At 39.7% G+C, this 17,133-nt stretch overlaps 1 protein-coding gene across 3 annotated transcripts in view; it reads left to right on the top strand.

The window, feature by feature from the left end:
- The window catches only part of SPAG1 (sperm associated antigen 1), a 110,616-nt gene extending 93,733 nt beyond the window's left edge, over positions 1-16,883 (top strand). For 2 of the 3 annotated variants that reach the window (XM_022584695.3, XM_022584696.3), the window contains 3 exons: positions 1,339-1,503; positions 2,799-3,170; positions 3,277-16,883. In XM_022584695.3, coding sequence (XP_022440403.3) covers positions 1,339-1,503; positions 2,799-3,170; positions 3,277-3,408 — 669 coding nt within the window. In that variant the 3' untranslated portion in view covers positions 3,409-16,883. The other variant, XM_089898857.1, reaches the window with a different exon arrangement.
- Positions 16,884-17,133: the final 250 nt, after the last annotated feature.

Genomic DNA, 17,133 nt, shown 5'->3' with positions numbered 1-17,133 from the left:
ACCTTTCTATGCCTCAGTTTCCTTATCTTTAAATGGGGACAGTAACAGTATTTATAGGGCTACTGTGGGACTAAAATAAGAATACTTGCAAAATGTTGAGACGGGTAAGAGTTAGCTATTATCACTCCCTCAGCTTGCCCCGCTGCCCCCCCTTCTTGCCTTTCAGTATGATTCCGTGCCTGGAACACCTAGGATGAAAACACAGTGTCATTTGTCTTTTGTAGCAGGTTTTCCAACTGCGCTGTTGTGACAAAGTGCTATGTGGAGATTGTTGTTAATAGCGCTGATGTACTACAGTTTGTAAATAATTTACCTTTTTAAAAAATAAGTTAGAGCAGGTTTAAGGTTATCCCTTTTAAACACATCACTCTTGCTCTAGTATGTTGCTCGGTGGAGTGGGAAGGGCCGCGGCATTACAGCTCGTCCCCCAGGGGTGTCACGTAACCACCAGCTTATTTTACCTGGGCTTCAGCGTCCAGTGCATGCTGTTATTATATGTCATGAGTACTTGAGAGGTGACACGTCATTGGAATTCCTGGCCTCCTCACAGAATTAATTTCGGCTTAATCAAAACACGGGTCTAGTCTGTAGTTCTAGAATGTGGCTTGTCACAGCAGACTGTGATTCTGTGGTGTCCGTCTCTGCCAGCAGATTCTGTGCAGTGTCTGGTTAAGCGTAGATCCCTTCTCCTTCCCCTCAACCTCTCCAGTGTATTGCCTGACTCTTTACGGAGGAATAAAGGTTGACTCTAGGCTGTTTGAGCAGTAGGCAACAAGAAGGGTGTTACAGAACAGGGCATCATGGTAACAGCTAACACTGGCCCAGCTCTTTCTAAGGCTAAGCCACTCCCATGTTATTTTATTAATGAGCTGATTACTCGGCACAACCTCGTGAAAACTAGAGTAGAATCTCTTCTCATCCTTACTTTCAAGATGAGAGAACTAAAGCTCCGAAAGCTGAAGTGGGATCTTGCTCAAGCTTTCATTACTAGTAGGTGCTGATGTGAGGCTGTTCGCTCTTTTCATCTATTCATTCAGCAGACCACAAATGCCGGTGTGTGCCAGGGACTATGAAAGCTGTGGTGGTACAGAACTTAACTTGCCTTCTAACCCCAGATTCCGTGCTCGCTCTTCTGTAGAGGATGGCCACCGTGTTGTGGGCTACAATATTTTAGCCCAGGACTTATCTCGTAGGCCTAACTTCACTACTGCGGTACTGATGGAACCCACTACACACACTCTGTGTAGTCATCTCACCAATTTCACTCCCACCTGGGCTCATCTGTGCCCCTTCTCCTTTTATGTATGAAAATTATTTTCTCTGCCTTCCTGCTTTCAGAATTATCAGAAAAGTTTAAACGATCTCCATAAAGTTCTCCTACTAGACCCAAATGTTATTGAGGCAAAAATGGAACTGGAAGAGGTAACCAGAATCCTGAATGTTCAGGATAATGCAGCATTACTCAACAAAGAAAAGGAGAGAAGGAAAATTGAGATTGAAGAGGTATGTATATCAGGCTATCTCTGAAAGTACTCTTTTGGAGATCCTATACTCATGGGATGAGGTCATATTCCTATGACTTTAAAAATTTTCATGTTTTTATTCTGATGATCAATGAAGACATTTTAACAAATTAATGACAAGATTTTTCTTTTGTTGTGATAATTAGCCATTGCATTTCCCAGCTTGGGTCCAAGGACCCTTGGGTGTCTGCATTCTTCCTTTCTGTGCTCCCCTCCCCCGGTATCACCTGGCCTGTGGTTTTATTGCTTCCACTCCAGGTTGCCCTGCGAGCCTGTGGCTGCTGAGCTTTGCTTCCTGGTCGACCCAGAGAACCCTACAGGACTGATTCAATTTCAGTGGTCCTGCACGCCACACCCCATAGAGGGTTCGTGATTGATTTAGACTTTTTTAGTAAACTTGTAAACAAGACCGGCCTCATCAGGGGTCCTGGACTACCCTAGAGTCAAACCTACCTTTGTGATTTCAGACAACTCGATGCGTTGTGCTGTAGCCTTTTGTTTTGCCTTTAGTGAAGAATGTCAGCTCTTGGATTCCTGTGTATTCATGAATACTATATCAGCTACCTATCATCTTACATTTCTACTAAGAGTTAGAGGCTAATATGTGAAAGAAGCTAGGGAGTTTTTTCCCTCTAAGGAGGGAAGGAAAAAGGTGTTTTAAGAGAATTGAAAAATGTAAGTTGACTTCTCTATCAAATGTAACAAAACAAGTAAATGTAGAATTTATCATGAAGAAGAGATATAAAGTTGTTACAGGTCTTCTTCTATGCAGCAGCTTTTACTTGTGGAAAAATATAAAATTTCACTGTCATATTCTCAGTGTCAAATTTTTTTTTTAAACTTTAAAAATGAATGCTTTTATGAATGGATACTTATTTATACTTTAAAAGTTCTCTTCCTAAAAAAAAGATTTTATGATTATTACAAGTTATATATTTTTCACTTAGAACTTGACTAAACTACAGTCCACTTGTGTTTTTCAGTTCCTTCCCGTTTTTTGGTTTGTGTTTTTTTTTTGTTTTTTTTTTTTTTGCGGTACTTGGGCCTCTCTGTTGTGGCCTCTCCTGCTGCGTAGCACAGGCTCTGGACGTGCAGGCTCAGCGGCCATGGCTCACAGGCCTAGCTGCTCCGTGGCATGAACCCGTGTCCCCTGCATTGGCAGGTGGAGTCTCAACCACTGCGCCACCAGGGAAGCTCCCTTCCCATTTTAATGAAGGTAACTTGGGGTGTGTGCAGTGGCCGTTGTGTCACAGTGTAATTTGTCTCCACCTGAAGGTGAATGAAGGCCAGAAAGAGGAGCCTGAAAGGACCTTGGAGAACGTCTCCACTGACTCCCATGCTTCTGAGACGGGGGACACAAGGAACGGGCCACGAGAATTCTATGAGAAACTACCAATCCCCAAGCCTAACAATGCCTACGAATTTGGCCAGGTTATAAACGCAGTCAGTACTAGGAAAGATAAAGAAGCCTGTGCACATCTGTTAGCCATCACTGAACCGAAAGACTTGCCAGTGTTGTTGAGCAACAAACTTGAAGGGGATACATTCCTGCTCCTCATCCAGTCTCTGAAAAATCATCTTATTGATAAAGATCCTTCTTTGGTATATCAGCATCTTTTATATCTGAGTAAAGCAGAAAGGTTTAAAGTAAGTGTCAAACTATGTTATTCGTGGAGATTGATTTTTTTAGGGTTTTTATAACAACTTTAAAATGCCAGTTTGTATGCTAATATAATTTTTCTCCTTCTTTCAGATGATGTTGACACTGATTAGCAAGGGCCAAAAGGAGCAGATTAAACAGCTCTTTGATGACCTCTCAGACACACGAAACAAACATTTTACTTTAGAAGACGTGCAGGCCCTCAAAAGGCAGTATGAGCTTTAAATAAAGATTATTGTTAGATTTCTTCCATGCATGTATGTGTTCCAGTAATGCTAATGAGATGGTATTGTAATAGAGTTGCATGGGTAAAACCTGGCTTAGAAAAGATCCCTTGGTCTGGACTATAAACTATTTTACTTATTTTTATACATAGAACACATATATTCTACAATCTGCTTTTTATTAGTTGTAAATATTTTCTTATGTACCAGAGCTAACATCTTTATATTTAATAATAAGTATATCTGGAACTCGTTAAGATGCATTTTAATTTATATTATACATTTTCTTTTAGTAACTTGTTAAAATTTTGAGTTAAATTATACTTCTTTGGGTATGAAGGAGTCCTGTTAAGTTTGATAGAAATGTACTTCTTTACAGTTCATTTTTAAAAGTGAAAATCATTAACAGTGATTATTACATCACTTTTATTTCCTGCTAAGATATATATAAATCCCATTTTATACTACTTGTGGATTACAGGCCTCTAAGATGAAATGTAACACTTAAGTCTATAATATGAAATGATTATTAAATAAATTGTGATTATTAATTTAGAGCTATAAGAGGAACTTATTTTTTTCTAATATGGAAGCATTGCCTAATAATTAAGAACAAAAATTGCCTGAAATTCTACTACTTTTTACTAGATTTTTAAAGGCAAGTTTCCCTTATGTGTTGCTTATATAAGCAATAACGAAACAACCACTGTATAAAAAGCAACTAAGCCTGCATTTCTATTTGAATTGTCACTCCCACACTTCCCCCAAACATTTTAAATGACTTCTCCCTCTTTTTTTCTTTTTTTCCCTCCTCCTTTAAGCATAATCATATTTATTCCCTTCGTGCAAAAGGGAAAGTGAAGAACTCTTTATATTGAGAGCTCCCTTGTTAACTGGGTCAGAGTAAAGGTGTTTCTTACGATAAAACCTTCAGGTCTCTATCAGTGTGCTGTCATTTATTCCTGTAGTCTTTGGTCAGGGTTCTTCTTCTGAAGCATTTTCTTGCTCTTTAGAAGAGCAGACGAAAGATGACTATCACATTCATTATTACCATATCCATTATTATCTAATATTTAATAATTAAAGAATATTTAAAGTATTGTGGGTAAATGGTTTCAAACTGTGCCATTTTTTAAAAAAACTATTCTTTCCTAAGCTCATAAATGAAAATCTGCTGTGATGGGTATTTAACTCTAGTCTTCAAGCAAATGAACAAAACAGTCTTCTCCTTTTGAATGATACTAAGTTTCTGTGCAAGTACATGATGGAGTGTGTTAGTAACTTTACAGTAGGAACATAAAAAGGAAACGTTCTCTTTTGTTGACAGTTACATACCCAGTACTAGCTGCATGGGGCAGCCTCTCCCGTGGAGGAGGTGGGAAGCAGTGAGCAAGTGCCGGGCTGTCCCAACTGTTGGGGGTCACACCTGGAGAAACTTGTTTCTCCCCAGCCGGAGTCCTGAGGGGGGACCTCCATGACTGAAGGAAGGGAAGAGAAAGTGAAGGAAGCAGATAAGAATATCAAGGGCATTAAAGGAGCACAGTTCCTGCAGACAGCTTCAGGACTTCAGCAGGAAGTCTGCCCACAAGCCTCTGGGAGTACCCTACTTAGGGATCTCCCCGCTGGGTCCGTGGGCATCCCCAACACCCCAAGTGCTAAACCCACACCTCCTGCCATTCTGTGGCCAGATCCTTCTGCATGCTCCTGAGTGCTGCAGCAGTGAGAGCAGGCGCAGTAGTTGGAGTATTCTCAGAAGGATGGACCAGAGTCTGTGGGTAAGGGAGAAATTGCAACTGGAGCTATAACACTACCTTCTGGAAGACAAAAGAGAGGTTTCCAGCAGCCGGTCTGGAGAAACATAAAAGGTTAAGAATTCTGCCACAAGGCAGAACAAGAAGAGTGGAGCAGGTCTACCCATTCAGAAACCGAGGAAACCCCTCATATAGCAACACCAATGATTAGTATCCCAACTGAAGGCAACCAGTAAAGATTTAAGGAGGTGCCTGCTACTTCAAATGCAAAAACAGCAACACAAAAATACAAGGAACATGAAAAATCAAGAAAATATGTCACCTCCAAAAGATACCAATAATTCTCCAACAATCGAGCTCAAAGTCACAGAATACTCTGATGTAGCTGATAAAGAGATCAGAATAGCTGAAGAAACTCCTCTTCTGAAGAAGCTGTTCTGAAGTGAGCTACAAGAAAACTCAGAAATGACAATAGGAAGGAAAATACGTGAACAAAATTAACTCTTTACCAAAAAATGACAAAAAAGAACTAAACAGAAATTCTGGAGCTGAAGAATTCAATGAATGAGATGAAGAATGCACTGGAGAGCCTCTGCAGTAGCGCAGAGCAGATGGAAGACAGAATAAATGACTTAGGGGATGAGAATTTTGAAATAAATAAGAGCAAAGAAAGCATGCATGCTCTATGGGACTTGAGACAGAGAGCAAATATCAATACTAGAAGAATTGGGGATCCAGAGGGAGAAGGGGACAGAAAGTTTACTTAAAGAAATAATAGCTGAAAACTTCCCAAATCTGGAGAGACTTGGACATCCAAATTCACAAAGCTAATAGATCACCCTGTTATCTAAATGTGAAAATACCTTCTCCAAGACACGTTGTAATGAAACTACCAAAAATCAAAGATAAAGAATTCTAAAGGCAGCCGGGGGGGAAAAAAAAGTGTAACCTACAAAGGTACATCCATTGGGCTATCAACAGGTTTCTCACCAAAACCCCTGCAGGCTAGGAGAGAGTGGGATTACATATTCAAAGCATTGAAAGATTAAAAACTCCCAGCCAAGAATATTCTATCTAGCAAAGTTATTCTTCAGATATGAAGGAAAAATAAAGACTTTCTCAAGACAAACAAAAGCTGAGGGAGTTTATCACCATTAGGCCTGCCTTGCAAGAAATGTTGAAAGGAGTTCTTCAAGCTGACATGAAAAGAGGCTCATCAATGACATGAAAACACCTTTATACTTGTAAAGGTGAAAAATACATGCTCAAATTTAGAAAATTCTAATTCTATAATAAGATGGTATATTAGCCACTCAATTACAGATAAAGGTTAAAAGAAAAGAGTATTAAAAGTAACTATAGCTACTATAATTACACAACATAAAAAGATAGACTGTGACATCAAAAATGTAAAAGGGGGGGCTAGTGAAGGGAGGAGTCTTCATAGGTGAATGAAGATGCTGTCAGTGTAAAATGGACTGTTTCATCTATGAGCTGTTTTAGCTAAGCCTCATGGTAACCACAAAGCAAAAGTCTAGGGCAGATTCATGAAAGATTTCAGAAAGGGAAAACAGCATATCACCATGGAAAATCACCAGTTTACCAAGATGAAACAAAAGGAAAAAGAAACATAAGGAAAAAACAGAAACAATGGAAATAGAAACCAGAAAGCAATCAATAAGATGGCAATAGTAAGTCCATACATCTCAATAATTACTCTGAATGTATGGATTGAATTCAACAGTTAAAAGGTACAGAGTGGCTGGATTGATTAAAAAAAAACAAGACCCAACTATATGTTTCCTTCAGGAGACTCACTTCAGCTTTAAAGGCACACAGGCTCAAAATGAAGGGATGGAAGAAGATAATCCATGCAAGTGGAAACCACAAAAAGTGGGGATAACCATACTAATATCAGACAAAATAGACCTTAAGCCAAAAACAATAACAAGAAGCAAAGAAAGTCATTATGCAATGATAAAGGGGGTCAGTAAGCAAGAATTTATAACAATCATAAAGATGTATGGGCTCAACGTAGGAACACCTAAATATATGACTAAGTGGGATTTATCCTTGGGATACAAGAATGGTTCAACACGTGAGTTAATAAATCTTATATACCATATTAACAGAATGAAAGAAATAAATCACATGATGATCTCAGTAGATGCAGAAAAAAGCATATAGCAAAATGCAACATCCTTTCATGATAAAAACCCGCAACAGATTGGATATGGAAGAAACATAACCTCAACATAATATAGGCCATACGTGACAAGCCCACAGCAAACATACTCAAGAGTGAAAAATTGAAAGCTTTTCCTCTAAGGAACAAGGATGCACACTCTCACCATTCTTAATCAATACTAGTATCAGAAGTTCTCACTAGAGCAACTAGGCAAGACAATGAAAGAAAAGGCATCCAAATAGGAAAGGAAGAAGTAAAATTTTCATTATTTGCAGATAGACGATATGATTTTATATACAGTCAGCCCTCTGTATCCATGGCTTGAATTCTGGGGTTGATTGAATCTACAGATTTAGAATCCATGAGAGGTTTATATAAGGGACTTGTGCATCTATGAATTTTGGTATTGGTGGGGATTCCAGAAACCAGTCCCCCACAGATACCAAGGGACGACCATATAGAAAATCCCAAAGTCTCAACCAAAAAAACTCTTAGAACTAATCAACAAATTTAGTAAATTTGCAGGATACAAAATCATCATACAGAGATCAGTTGCATTTCTGTACACTAACAATGAAACACCTGAAAAATAAAACTATCCCACTCACAATAGCATCAAAGCAAAATACCAGGAATAAATTTACTCAAGGAAGTGAAGGATCTGTACAACGAAAACTACAAGACTTTGTTTAAAGAAATCAAAGATGATGGGCTTCCCTGGTGGCGCAGTGGTTGAGAATCCACCTGCAGGGGACACGGGTTCGAGCCCTGGTCCAGGAAGATCCCACATGCTGTGGAGCAACTAAGCCCATGTGCCACAACTACTGATCCTGTGCTCTAGAGCCCGCGAGCCACAACTACTGAGCCTAGAGCCCATGTTCTGCAACAAGAGAGGCCACCGCAATGAGAAGCCTGCGCACCACAACGAAGAGTAGCCCCTGCTCACCGCAACTAAATAAAACCTGTGCACAGCAACAAAGACCCAACACAGCCCCAAATAAATAAATTTTAAAAAAAGGAAATCAAAGATGACTCAAACAAATGGAAAGATACCCCACACTCATGAATTGGAAGAATTAATATTGTTAAAATGTCCATATTATCCAAAGCCATCTATAGATTCAGTGCAATCCCTATCAAAATTCAAATGGCATTTTTGACAGAAATAGAAAAAGAAATCCTAAAAATTTGTATGGAGCCACAAAAGACCCCTATAACCAAAGCAATTATGAGAGAGAAGAGCAAAGCTGGAGGCATCACACTTTGACTTCAAACTATACAATAAACCACAATAATTAAAACAGTATGGTACTGGCATAAAAACAGACACAGACCAATGGAACAGAATAGAGACCCCAGAATTAAACCTCCACATATATGCCAACTAATATTAGACAAGGGAACCATAAACACCCAATGGGGAAAGGGTAGTCTCTTCAACAAATGGTATTGGGAAAACTGGGTAAACAAATGCAGAAAAAAGAAATTGGACTCCTCTTATACCACTCAGAAAAATTAACTAAAAATAGATCAAGGACTTATAAGACCTGATACTTTAAAGTGCCCATCAACTGATGAATAAAGAAGATATGGAATATATATACTCAAAGGAATATTATTCAGCTATGAGAATGAAGGAAATCCTGTCATTTGTGACAACGTGGATGGACCTTGAGGGTATTATACTAAGTGACATAAGTCAGAGACAAATACTGTGTGATACCACCTATATGTGGAATCTTAAAGCTGAATTCATAAAAACAGTGTAAAATGGTGCATATCAGGGGGTTAGGGGTGGGGGAATAGAAGAGATGTTGTTTAAGGGTCCAAACTAACAACTAGTAGATAAATAAGTCCTAGAGATCTAACACAGCGTAGTGATTATAGATAACAATATTGTATTATAAACATCAAACTTGCTAAGAGACTAGACCTTAATTAGTCCCACCACAAAGAAGAAATGATAATTATGTGATGTGATAAAGGTGCTAGCTAGCAGTACCACAGCAATCATATTGTAGTATAGAAATGTATCAAGTAACATGTAGTACACTGTAAACTTATACAATGTTATATGTCAAATATATTTCAATGTAAAAAAAATTGCAGGTGATATTTTTTTTTAGCTTCACTTTGTGCCAGACACTGTGCCCAGTTTATCATACATTGTCTAGTTTAATCCTAATAACTCTGTTACAGATGAGGAAACCATGGCACAGAGAAAATTAAAAACAGAAAATTTAAGTTAAATTAAATCCTTATGAATTAACAAGGATTACAAATGCAGCAAATGGCCAGTCCAAGGTTCAAACCTGGGCAGTCTTTCTTTTGAACTCATATGCACTGCGCTGTGTAACGGAAAATTTTAAATATATGAATGGAATAATGAGTAAGGTGCCTGGCCTTTAAGAGTTACGGCTTACTAGAGGCAATGGATATGTAAATTTACCAGCTTTGGTACCCCAATAGAGGCATTTAGTGATTACACAGAGCAAGAGGAGTGCCCAGCCCTGCCGTGAGAAGGTTAGGAAAGGTTTCAAGGAGTTAATGTTGCAGCTTGAGTTTGCCATTTGGATGCGAGAAAAGGATGTGCCAGGCAGAGGAGACACAAAGGCATCAAGATGCATAGTGATGGTGCGTGTTGCATGAAAGGGTGAAATATCTGGACCTGTTTGGGGAACTGCATTTCACCTTAGTACTAGTGGAGCCTAAGCTTTGTGTGATAAAGCCTGAAGTAATTATAATTGGATAAAGTAGATAGCTGCATGCTGCACATGAAATGGTAGCAATATCAGAGTTTTAATTATACAAATAGTTCTTTTCCTAGTCAGGCATTACCACTCTTAACCAGTACTTGGTTTTCTTCCCCTTCTGGGCATACTCAAAACGGTACTTTTCAGCCTCTTTGTGATTGGTTGGAGCCAGGTGACCTCTTCTGCCAATAGGGTAGAGCAGGGGTCCCCAACCCCCGGACCGCGGACCCGTGCTGGTCCGCACCTGGTAGGAACCGGGCTGCACAGCAGGAGGTGAGCAGCGGGCGAGCGAGTGAGGCTTCACTGCCGCTCCCCATCGATCCCCATCACTTGCACTCAGCACGCCTGGACCATCCTCTCCGTTCGCTCACGTTACCACCGAACCACCCCCGTCGGTGGAAAAACTGTGTTCCACGAAACGGGTCCCTGCTGCCAAAAAGGTTGGGGACCGCTGGGGTAGAGGTAAAAGCTGTCCGTCACTTCTGGGCCAGAGTATGCACGAGCTGGCACAGAGCCCTCACGCCCAGCCTTTTCCCTCGCTGCAGTGACTGAGAAGGCCTCATGTTCCAGTTCGTGGGTCACAAGATGATGACCCCTCCAGCAGCCTGGTGCTTTGAGTGTGGGCCTGAAGCAGAGGCCTGCTAATCTGCCCTGGGCGGAGAGCCTAAACAGGAAAGAAGCTTTTTTTGTGTTGGGCCACTGAGATTTTGGATTGTTTGTAATTATATCCAAAGACTTAATCTCTCACAGTCTGTTTCTGTATCTCTTCCACCTTAAGTCCTTAAATCTTTCATGAGTTCCTGGCCTGTAAAGCCAACTTCACATGTTTCATCTCCACCTGGATGTCTCATTACTACAAATGTAATGTCCCCCAAACTAAACTCTGTTCCCTCAAACTTAGGCTTCACTTGTTTAGTGAAAGTTACCAGCATTCATACACTGGCCTCGGCCAGGAACTTTGGCTTCATCCTAGACTTCCCTTGCTCTCTCAAACTCCACATCCAATACTTCATCCAGGCAACTTGTTTCATTACCCAGTATGGTGCACTCACTCAACACTGTCTGCTTTCAGGGCTTCCCTGGTGGCGCAGTGGTTAAGAATCCACCTGCCAATGCAGGGGATGCTGGTTCAAGCCCCGGTCCAGGAAGATCCCACATGCCGCGGAGCAACTAAGCCCGTGCACCGCAACTATTGAACCCGCGAGCCACAACTACTGAGCCCACGTGCCACAACTACTGAAGCCCACGCGCCTAGATCCCACGCTCCACAGCAAGAGAAGCCACCACAATGAGAAGCCCACGCACCACAACGAAGAGTAGCCCCTGCTCGCTGCAACTAGAGAAAGCCCACGCGCAGCAACAAAGACCCAACGCAGCCAAAAATAAATAAATAACTTAAAAAAAACAAAAAAAATACACTGACTGCTTTCGCACGGAATGTTTCCCTGCTCCCGATGCTCTTCTTTCTTCCCTCTTCCCTCCAGAAAAACCCACAAGAGTGAATTCTTAGTCATCTTTTAAAATCCAGTTCAAATGGATTTTAAAATCCAGAGGGTTTTCCTCACCTCCCTTGGCTGAGTTAGATGATCTGTCTTTGTTTCCTCATGGTGCCATGCGCACAGCTCTATCATAGTTCTAAGCACTGCTGCGGTGTTCTGAGTTGACTTGTCTATGACAGAAAATGTCTCGTTTAGTTCTGTTCCCTATCTTGATGAGCAAAATGCCTGACACAGTAGAGACTCAATAAATCTGCATGGAATGAAAGAGAAGCATTGCTAACTTTATCATTATATTTTAGGGTACATATATTATTTCAGCAGGATGTTTGCACTTGTTGTATCTGATGGGTTGCTGTAAATCATGCATCCAGAAGTAGAAAAGTCTCAAAGTAATTCTCTATTAGAGTGAGGGTGATTTATCATCAAAGTTTAAACTCATGCCTTAGGGACCTTTTTAAGCAGTTTCTAGACTAGGAGTGAAGGACAAAATAGTAAAACAGAAAAGGAGAGACAAAAAAAACACAGGCTCTGAAAACTATACATGACAATATACCTGAGCAAATCATAATCATTAAGTTTGCATATTTTAAATGATTAATAGATACCATCTCGCTGACAATCATGTTTGTTGTGGAATAACCTATGAAAATACCTTTTAAGCTATACACGACAGAAGAGACTATCATTATTTCTGGTTCATGGACAATATGAAAGCTCCCTCTGTATAGAACCTGAGTCTAGGATTCTACGTCTCCTAACTGTGGCCCATCAGTTAATGTCCAGCCTCTGCAGTTGTTACCGCATGATCCCATGGTCCACTGCCCTGGCTACCCTCAGCCTCCTGACCTTAGCAGAAATAACTGAGGCCATCCCATATGACTGCTCCAATCAGCTTCCTTTCCTCTTGGCTTATGACCAAATGTTCCCTGCTCCTTCTCTCTCCCAGAAAGCAGTATTCCTCTCCTTCCTAATGCTGATCCTTGATCCCACCCCCAAGAATAACACCTCTTTTGCATCTGCAATATGTCCCTTTCTATTACTGCCCCCGCTCTCAGCCTACAAACTGCCTCAACTCTTCCCACCACCTAAAGAAGAGTCCCTCTTTCAACATCCAAGCTTCCATCCTTTTCTACACCATCCTGTTTTCAAAAATAGATAATTTTCTCCATTTTCCCCACCTCCCAAATTTCCTGTTTTGAAAGAAATTTGGCTTCTACCTCCCATCACTATTGAAACTGCTCTCAACCACCTGGATCAAATCCAGAAGGCTTTTCTTAGTCATAGAATTGTGTTACACTCTTGTAGCCTAAAGAAATTTTTTAGAGATAGTCTCACCTAAAGCTAATCCCTTTATTTATACTGAAGCCCAAATAAGAACACAACAGAATATTGTATAGTATGAAACGCTGAGAAGTGGTGACTGCGTTGGTTTTGCCCTTTTGCTGAGATTTGTGGGCAAAGGAGGTGAAACTGAAAGGTGAAGAAGCAAAGCTGCAAGAGCAGCTGTAACACCGAATCTAAACTGGCTATTATACTTCTGAATTGCTCAGAATGAGCGCTAATCTATTTAGGGATATGCAGAGAGTACCTCCTTCATGAGCAAGATATCAAGATTAATCATGAGTTATAGCAAAACTTACATTAGAGTGAGTTCAAAGATAGTTTATTATACTTGCCTTTCTATTATTTCATGGGTTTGCTATCTAGAAACAGGATGAAGCAAAGCGGGTTCATTAGGAATTTGTTTTACTCTGTTAGCCAGTTGGCACCACCCAGACCAAAAGGACCCCTAAGGACTGATGTGGAAGTCATGGGCTGCTGCCTCTCTCAATTCCCCACACGAGAGACGTCTGTTAGTGCGAAATCTGTCTCCAGAATACAATGCATTTCGTCAAGTTTATCAGTTTTGATACCTTTTGCCAAAAATCAAATAAAAGAGATGGTTGAAGGTTAATTAATAAAGATCAGTGAAAAAGCAGCAGGAGACAGAGCTGCCCCTTCTTTATTTCTGGGAAACTGCTTTAGTGCATAGACTTTGGCATTAGATAAACCTAGAATTAAATCCCAGCTCAGGATTTAATTGATACTCAGGAGCTGTATAACCTTGAAGACTTTAGATTCCTCATCTGCAAAATGAGGAGGGTTGTAGGATCATGTAGTTCTCGTAAAATGCCTGGTGTTACTTCATAAGTTCCTTATCTTACCTTCTATGTATAGAACTCCTTTCTTCCCATAAGTATAATGATCTCATCTATATTGTTAGAAAAGGATAATAAAGCTATTTTCAAATATTAGGGACACCTTTATATTTACTTACTGGGTAAGTCACACACATTAAAACCACGCCAATAGAAATGGGATAGCCAGAGAAGGGGTCTGGTGCCATCTCCTGGAAATCAGTCATGTCACAACAGCCAAGAGATGACTCCACATGTTGAGTTTAACAACCTATTTGTAGTCGCGTGTGTCTTTTCCAACCTGTCACTGTTCTGAGAGTGAGCCAACACAGAGGTATATTCAGAGTCTGGCATAGCTTGGTAGGTGCTTAGCAAATGTTGAATGAATGAATCTAAAAGAACACTGCCCTAAAAGGTACCCTGGTTTCCAAAATTCAGATTAGAGAAGTTCCTATTACTGAGAACTTTACAGTGACACTCTATAAATATTTCTCAAACAGTAATTCTTGGAATATTTGCATCAGAATCACTTGGAAATCTTAGAGTCCAGGGGTTGGGAATCTAAATTTTAAAATACTTCTTGTGATTCTTAGGCAAGTTGGAATATACACCCACTGTCCTAGAAGCTGAGTGTGTAATAACTAATTAATATCTGAGTTGCATAAGCATCTAAGTGAACTAAACCATTTATGACCCTCTGAATAAAGTATTGTAGGGGATAAATAAAAAGATAGCTCCTGCTTTTAATGAGCTTATGACTAATTTGGAAGAAACGGAAAATAAAACCAAGTTCAAGAGACTCTAGTAGGAAAAAAAAAAGCATCAATATAACGTTCAAGTGTCAAAGTTATTAAAAGGGCCAAAGTTAATCAAGAACATTTTCAGGAAGAGGTAAAATCTAAGCCATATTTTTAAATTGACTTGTGTTGATGAGAAGAAAGAGCTCAGTCTGATTGAATTACTTTACTGTAGAATTTCCAGTGTCACAGTGCACTGGAAACTTAGTTTGAAACTCTGCCACTGTCGGCATGCTTCACTGCGAAGTGGTCAGAAACCAGTCAGGATACTTACAAACCAAACTCGGTTTTCTATTTTTCTTATTTTATATGTGAACTATATATCAATTTTTAAAATTGAGGGGGGAAAAAAGCAAACCATCCAATTCAGACAACAACTTAGGGTCAAATTCCAATCATTTCAAACAGGTCACCCCCTTTAAGTGTGCCACCCCTTTAAGCATGGTCACCCCTTTACTTTATCAGAAGGAATAAAAGCTATGGATGTGTGAAAGACTAAATACTTCCATGCTACAATGGGAAATGAGCATGTCTAGTCTTAACCATTCCCATTTAATGCTGTATTGGAGGTTGAAGCCGGTAAAAGAAGGAAAAAAAGAAGTTACTAAAGGCTTCCAGACTGGAAAGGAAGAAATAAAGCTGTCTTTATTTGTAGACATGATCGTCTGTGTAGAAGAATCCTAGAGAATCTGCCAAAAAATTATTAGAATTAATAAATGACTTAGAAGTTTGTAGGATTTCCAGATCAATCTACAAAAATTGTATTGCTATACAGGCAACCTTGGAGATATTGCAGGTTTATTGTGAATATCACAATAAAGTGAGTCATATGAATTTTGGGGTTTCCCAGTGCATATGAAAGTTACATTTACACTATACTGTAGTCTATTAGGTATGCAGTAGCATTATGTCTAAAAAATTGTATGCACCGTAATTAAAAAAAAACTCCATTGATGGGCTTCCCTGGTGGCGCAGTGGTTAAGAGTCCTCCTGCCAATGCAGGGGACACGGGTTCGAGCCCTGGCCCGGGCAGATCCCACATGCCGCGGAGCAACGAAGCCCGTGCGCCACAACTACTGAAGCCCGCGCGCCGTTCTCCACAATAAGAGAAGCCACTGCGATGAGAAGCCCGCGCACCGCAACGAAGACCCAACGCAGCCAAAAATAAAAATAAATTAAATTTAAAAAAAAATACTCCATTGCTAAAAAGTGCTAACCATCATCTGCCACAAAACTTCAGTTTACTAAACACCATATCTTCACAGCACAATAGAGCAAAGGGCAATAAAACAAGGTATGTCTGTATCCTATTAATGAAAAATCAGAAATTGAGATTTTTTTAAAAAAATCTACAAAAACAGTTTTTGAAAACTAGAGAACACTGTTTAAAGAAATTTAAAAAACTAAATGGATAGATACAATGTATTCATGGATCAGAAGAGTCAATATCATTAAGATGCTAATTTTCCCCCAACTGATCTATAGATTCAATTGAATCACAATAAAAATCCCAGCAGGCTTTTTTGTAGAAATCTAGAAATTCCAGTATAAAAACAGTATTCAGATCACAGGGAAAGGATAGATTATATAACAGTGTCATCACAAACAGCTTTCTAAATGGAAGAAAATAAGATTGGACCTCCATATTACATACACATAAATTCAATACAGATTAAAGCAAAGGTAAAAAAGTAAATAACAATCTCTCAAGAAACCTAGGAGACTAAGTATCATTTAGGAGCAGGGGAGACCTTAACCACGATTAGAGGCCTGAAATATACCATTAGACACATTTGAAAATTAGAGCTTTCATATGGCAAAATAATATATATGAGTAAAGAGTGTATGGGGAGCCTCTGAATTATCTTTGCAACTCTTCTTTAAGTTTATAAATATTATAGGGCTTCCCTGGTGGCGCAGTGGTTAAGAATCCACCTGCCAATGCAAGGGGCACGGGTTCGAGCCCTGGTCAGGGAAGATCCCACATGCCGTGGAACAACTAAGCCCATGCGCCACAACTACTGAGCCTGCGCTCTGGAGCCCGTGAGCCACAACTACTGAGCCCACGTGCCACAACTACTGAAGCCCGCACACCTAGAGCCTGTGCTCCACAACAAGCAAGCCTGCGCACCGCAACGGAAGAGTAGCCCCCTAAAGCAGAAACTAACACACCATTGTAAAGCAATTATACTCCAATAAAGATGTTAAAAAAAAAAGAGTAGCCCCCACTCACCGCAACCAGAGAAAGCCCACGCACAGCAACGGAGACCCAACGCAGCCAAAAAAAAAAAAAAAAAAAAAAAAAAACAAATTCTAAATAAACTTGAAGAAAAAAATGCACAGCAAGAAAAGTTAAAGTCAATAATCAAATACTAGATTTAGAGAAAAATATAATAAAAATATAACTTAATAGTAATATATATAATATAGAGCTATTATGATAGCTATAATATATAATAAAGATATCTTTTAAACTGACAAGGAGAAAACAACACAAAAAATATAGGCAAAAAATATTAAAGTCAATTTAGAGAACAGTGAATCAAATACCATCATTTCCC

This window comes from Delphinapterus leucas, chromosome 17 (assembly GCF_059928025.1).
Source record: "Delphinapterus leucas isolate spDelLeu-1000000601 "Yukka" chromosome 17, BTC_Dleu_Yukka2, whole genome shotgun sequence".
NCBI lineage: Eukaryota > Metazoa > Chordata > Mammalia > Artiodactyla > Monodontidae > Delphinapterus > Delphinapterus leucas.
The sequence above is the reverse complement of the archived record's forward strand: the minus strand, read 5'-3'. Positions and strand labels throughout refer to the sequence as shown.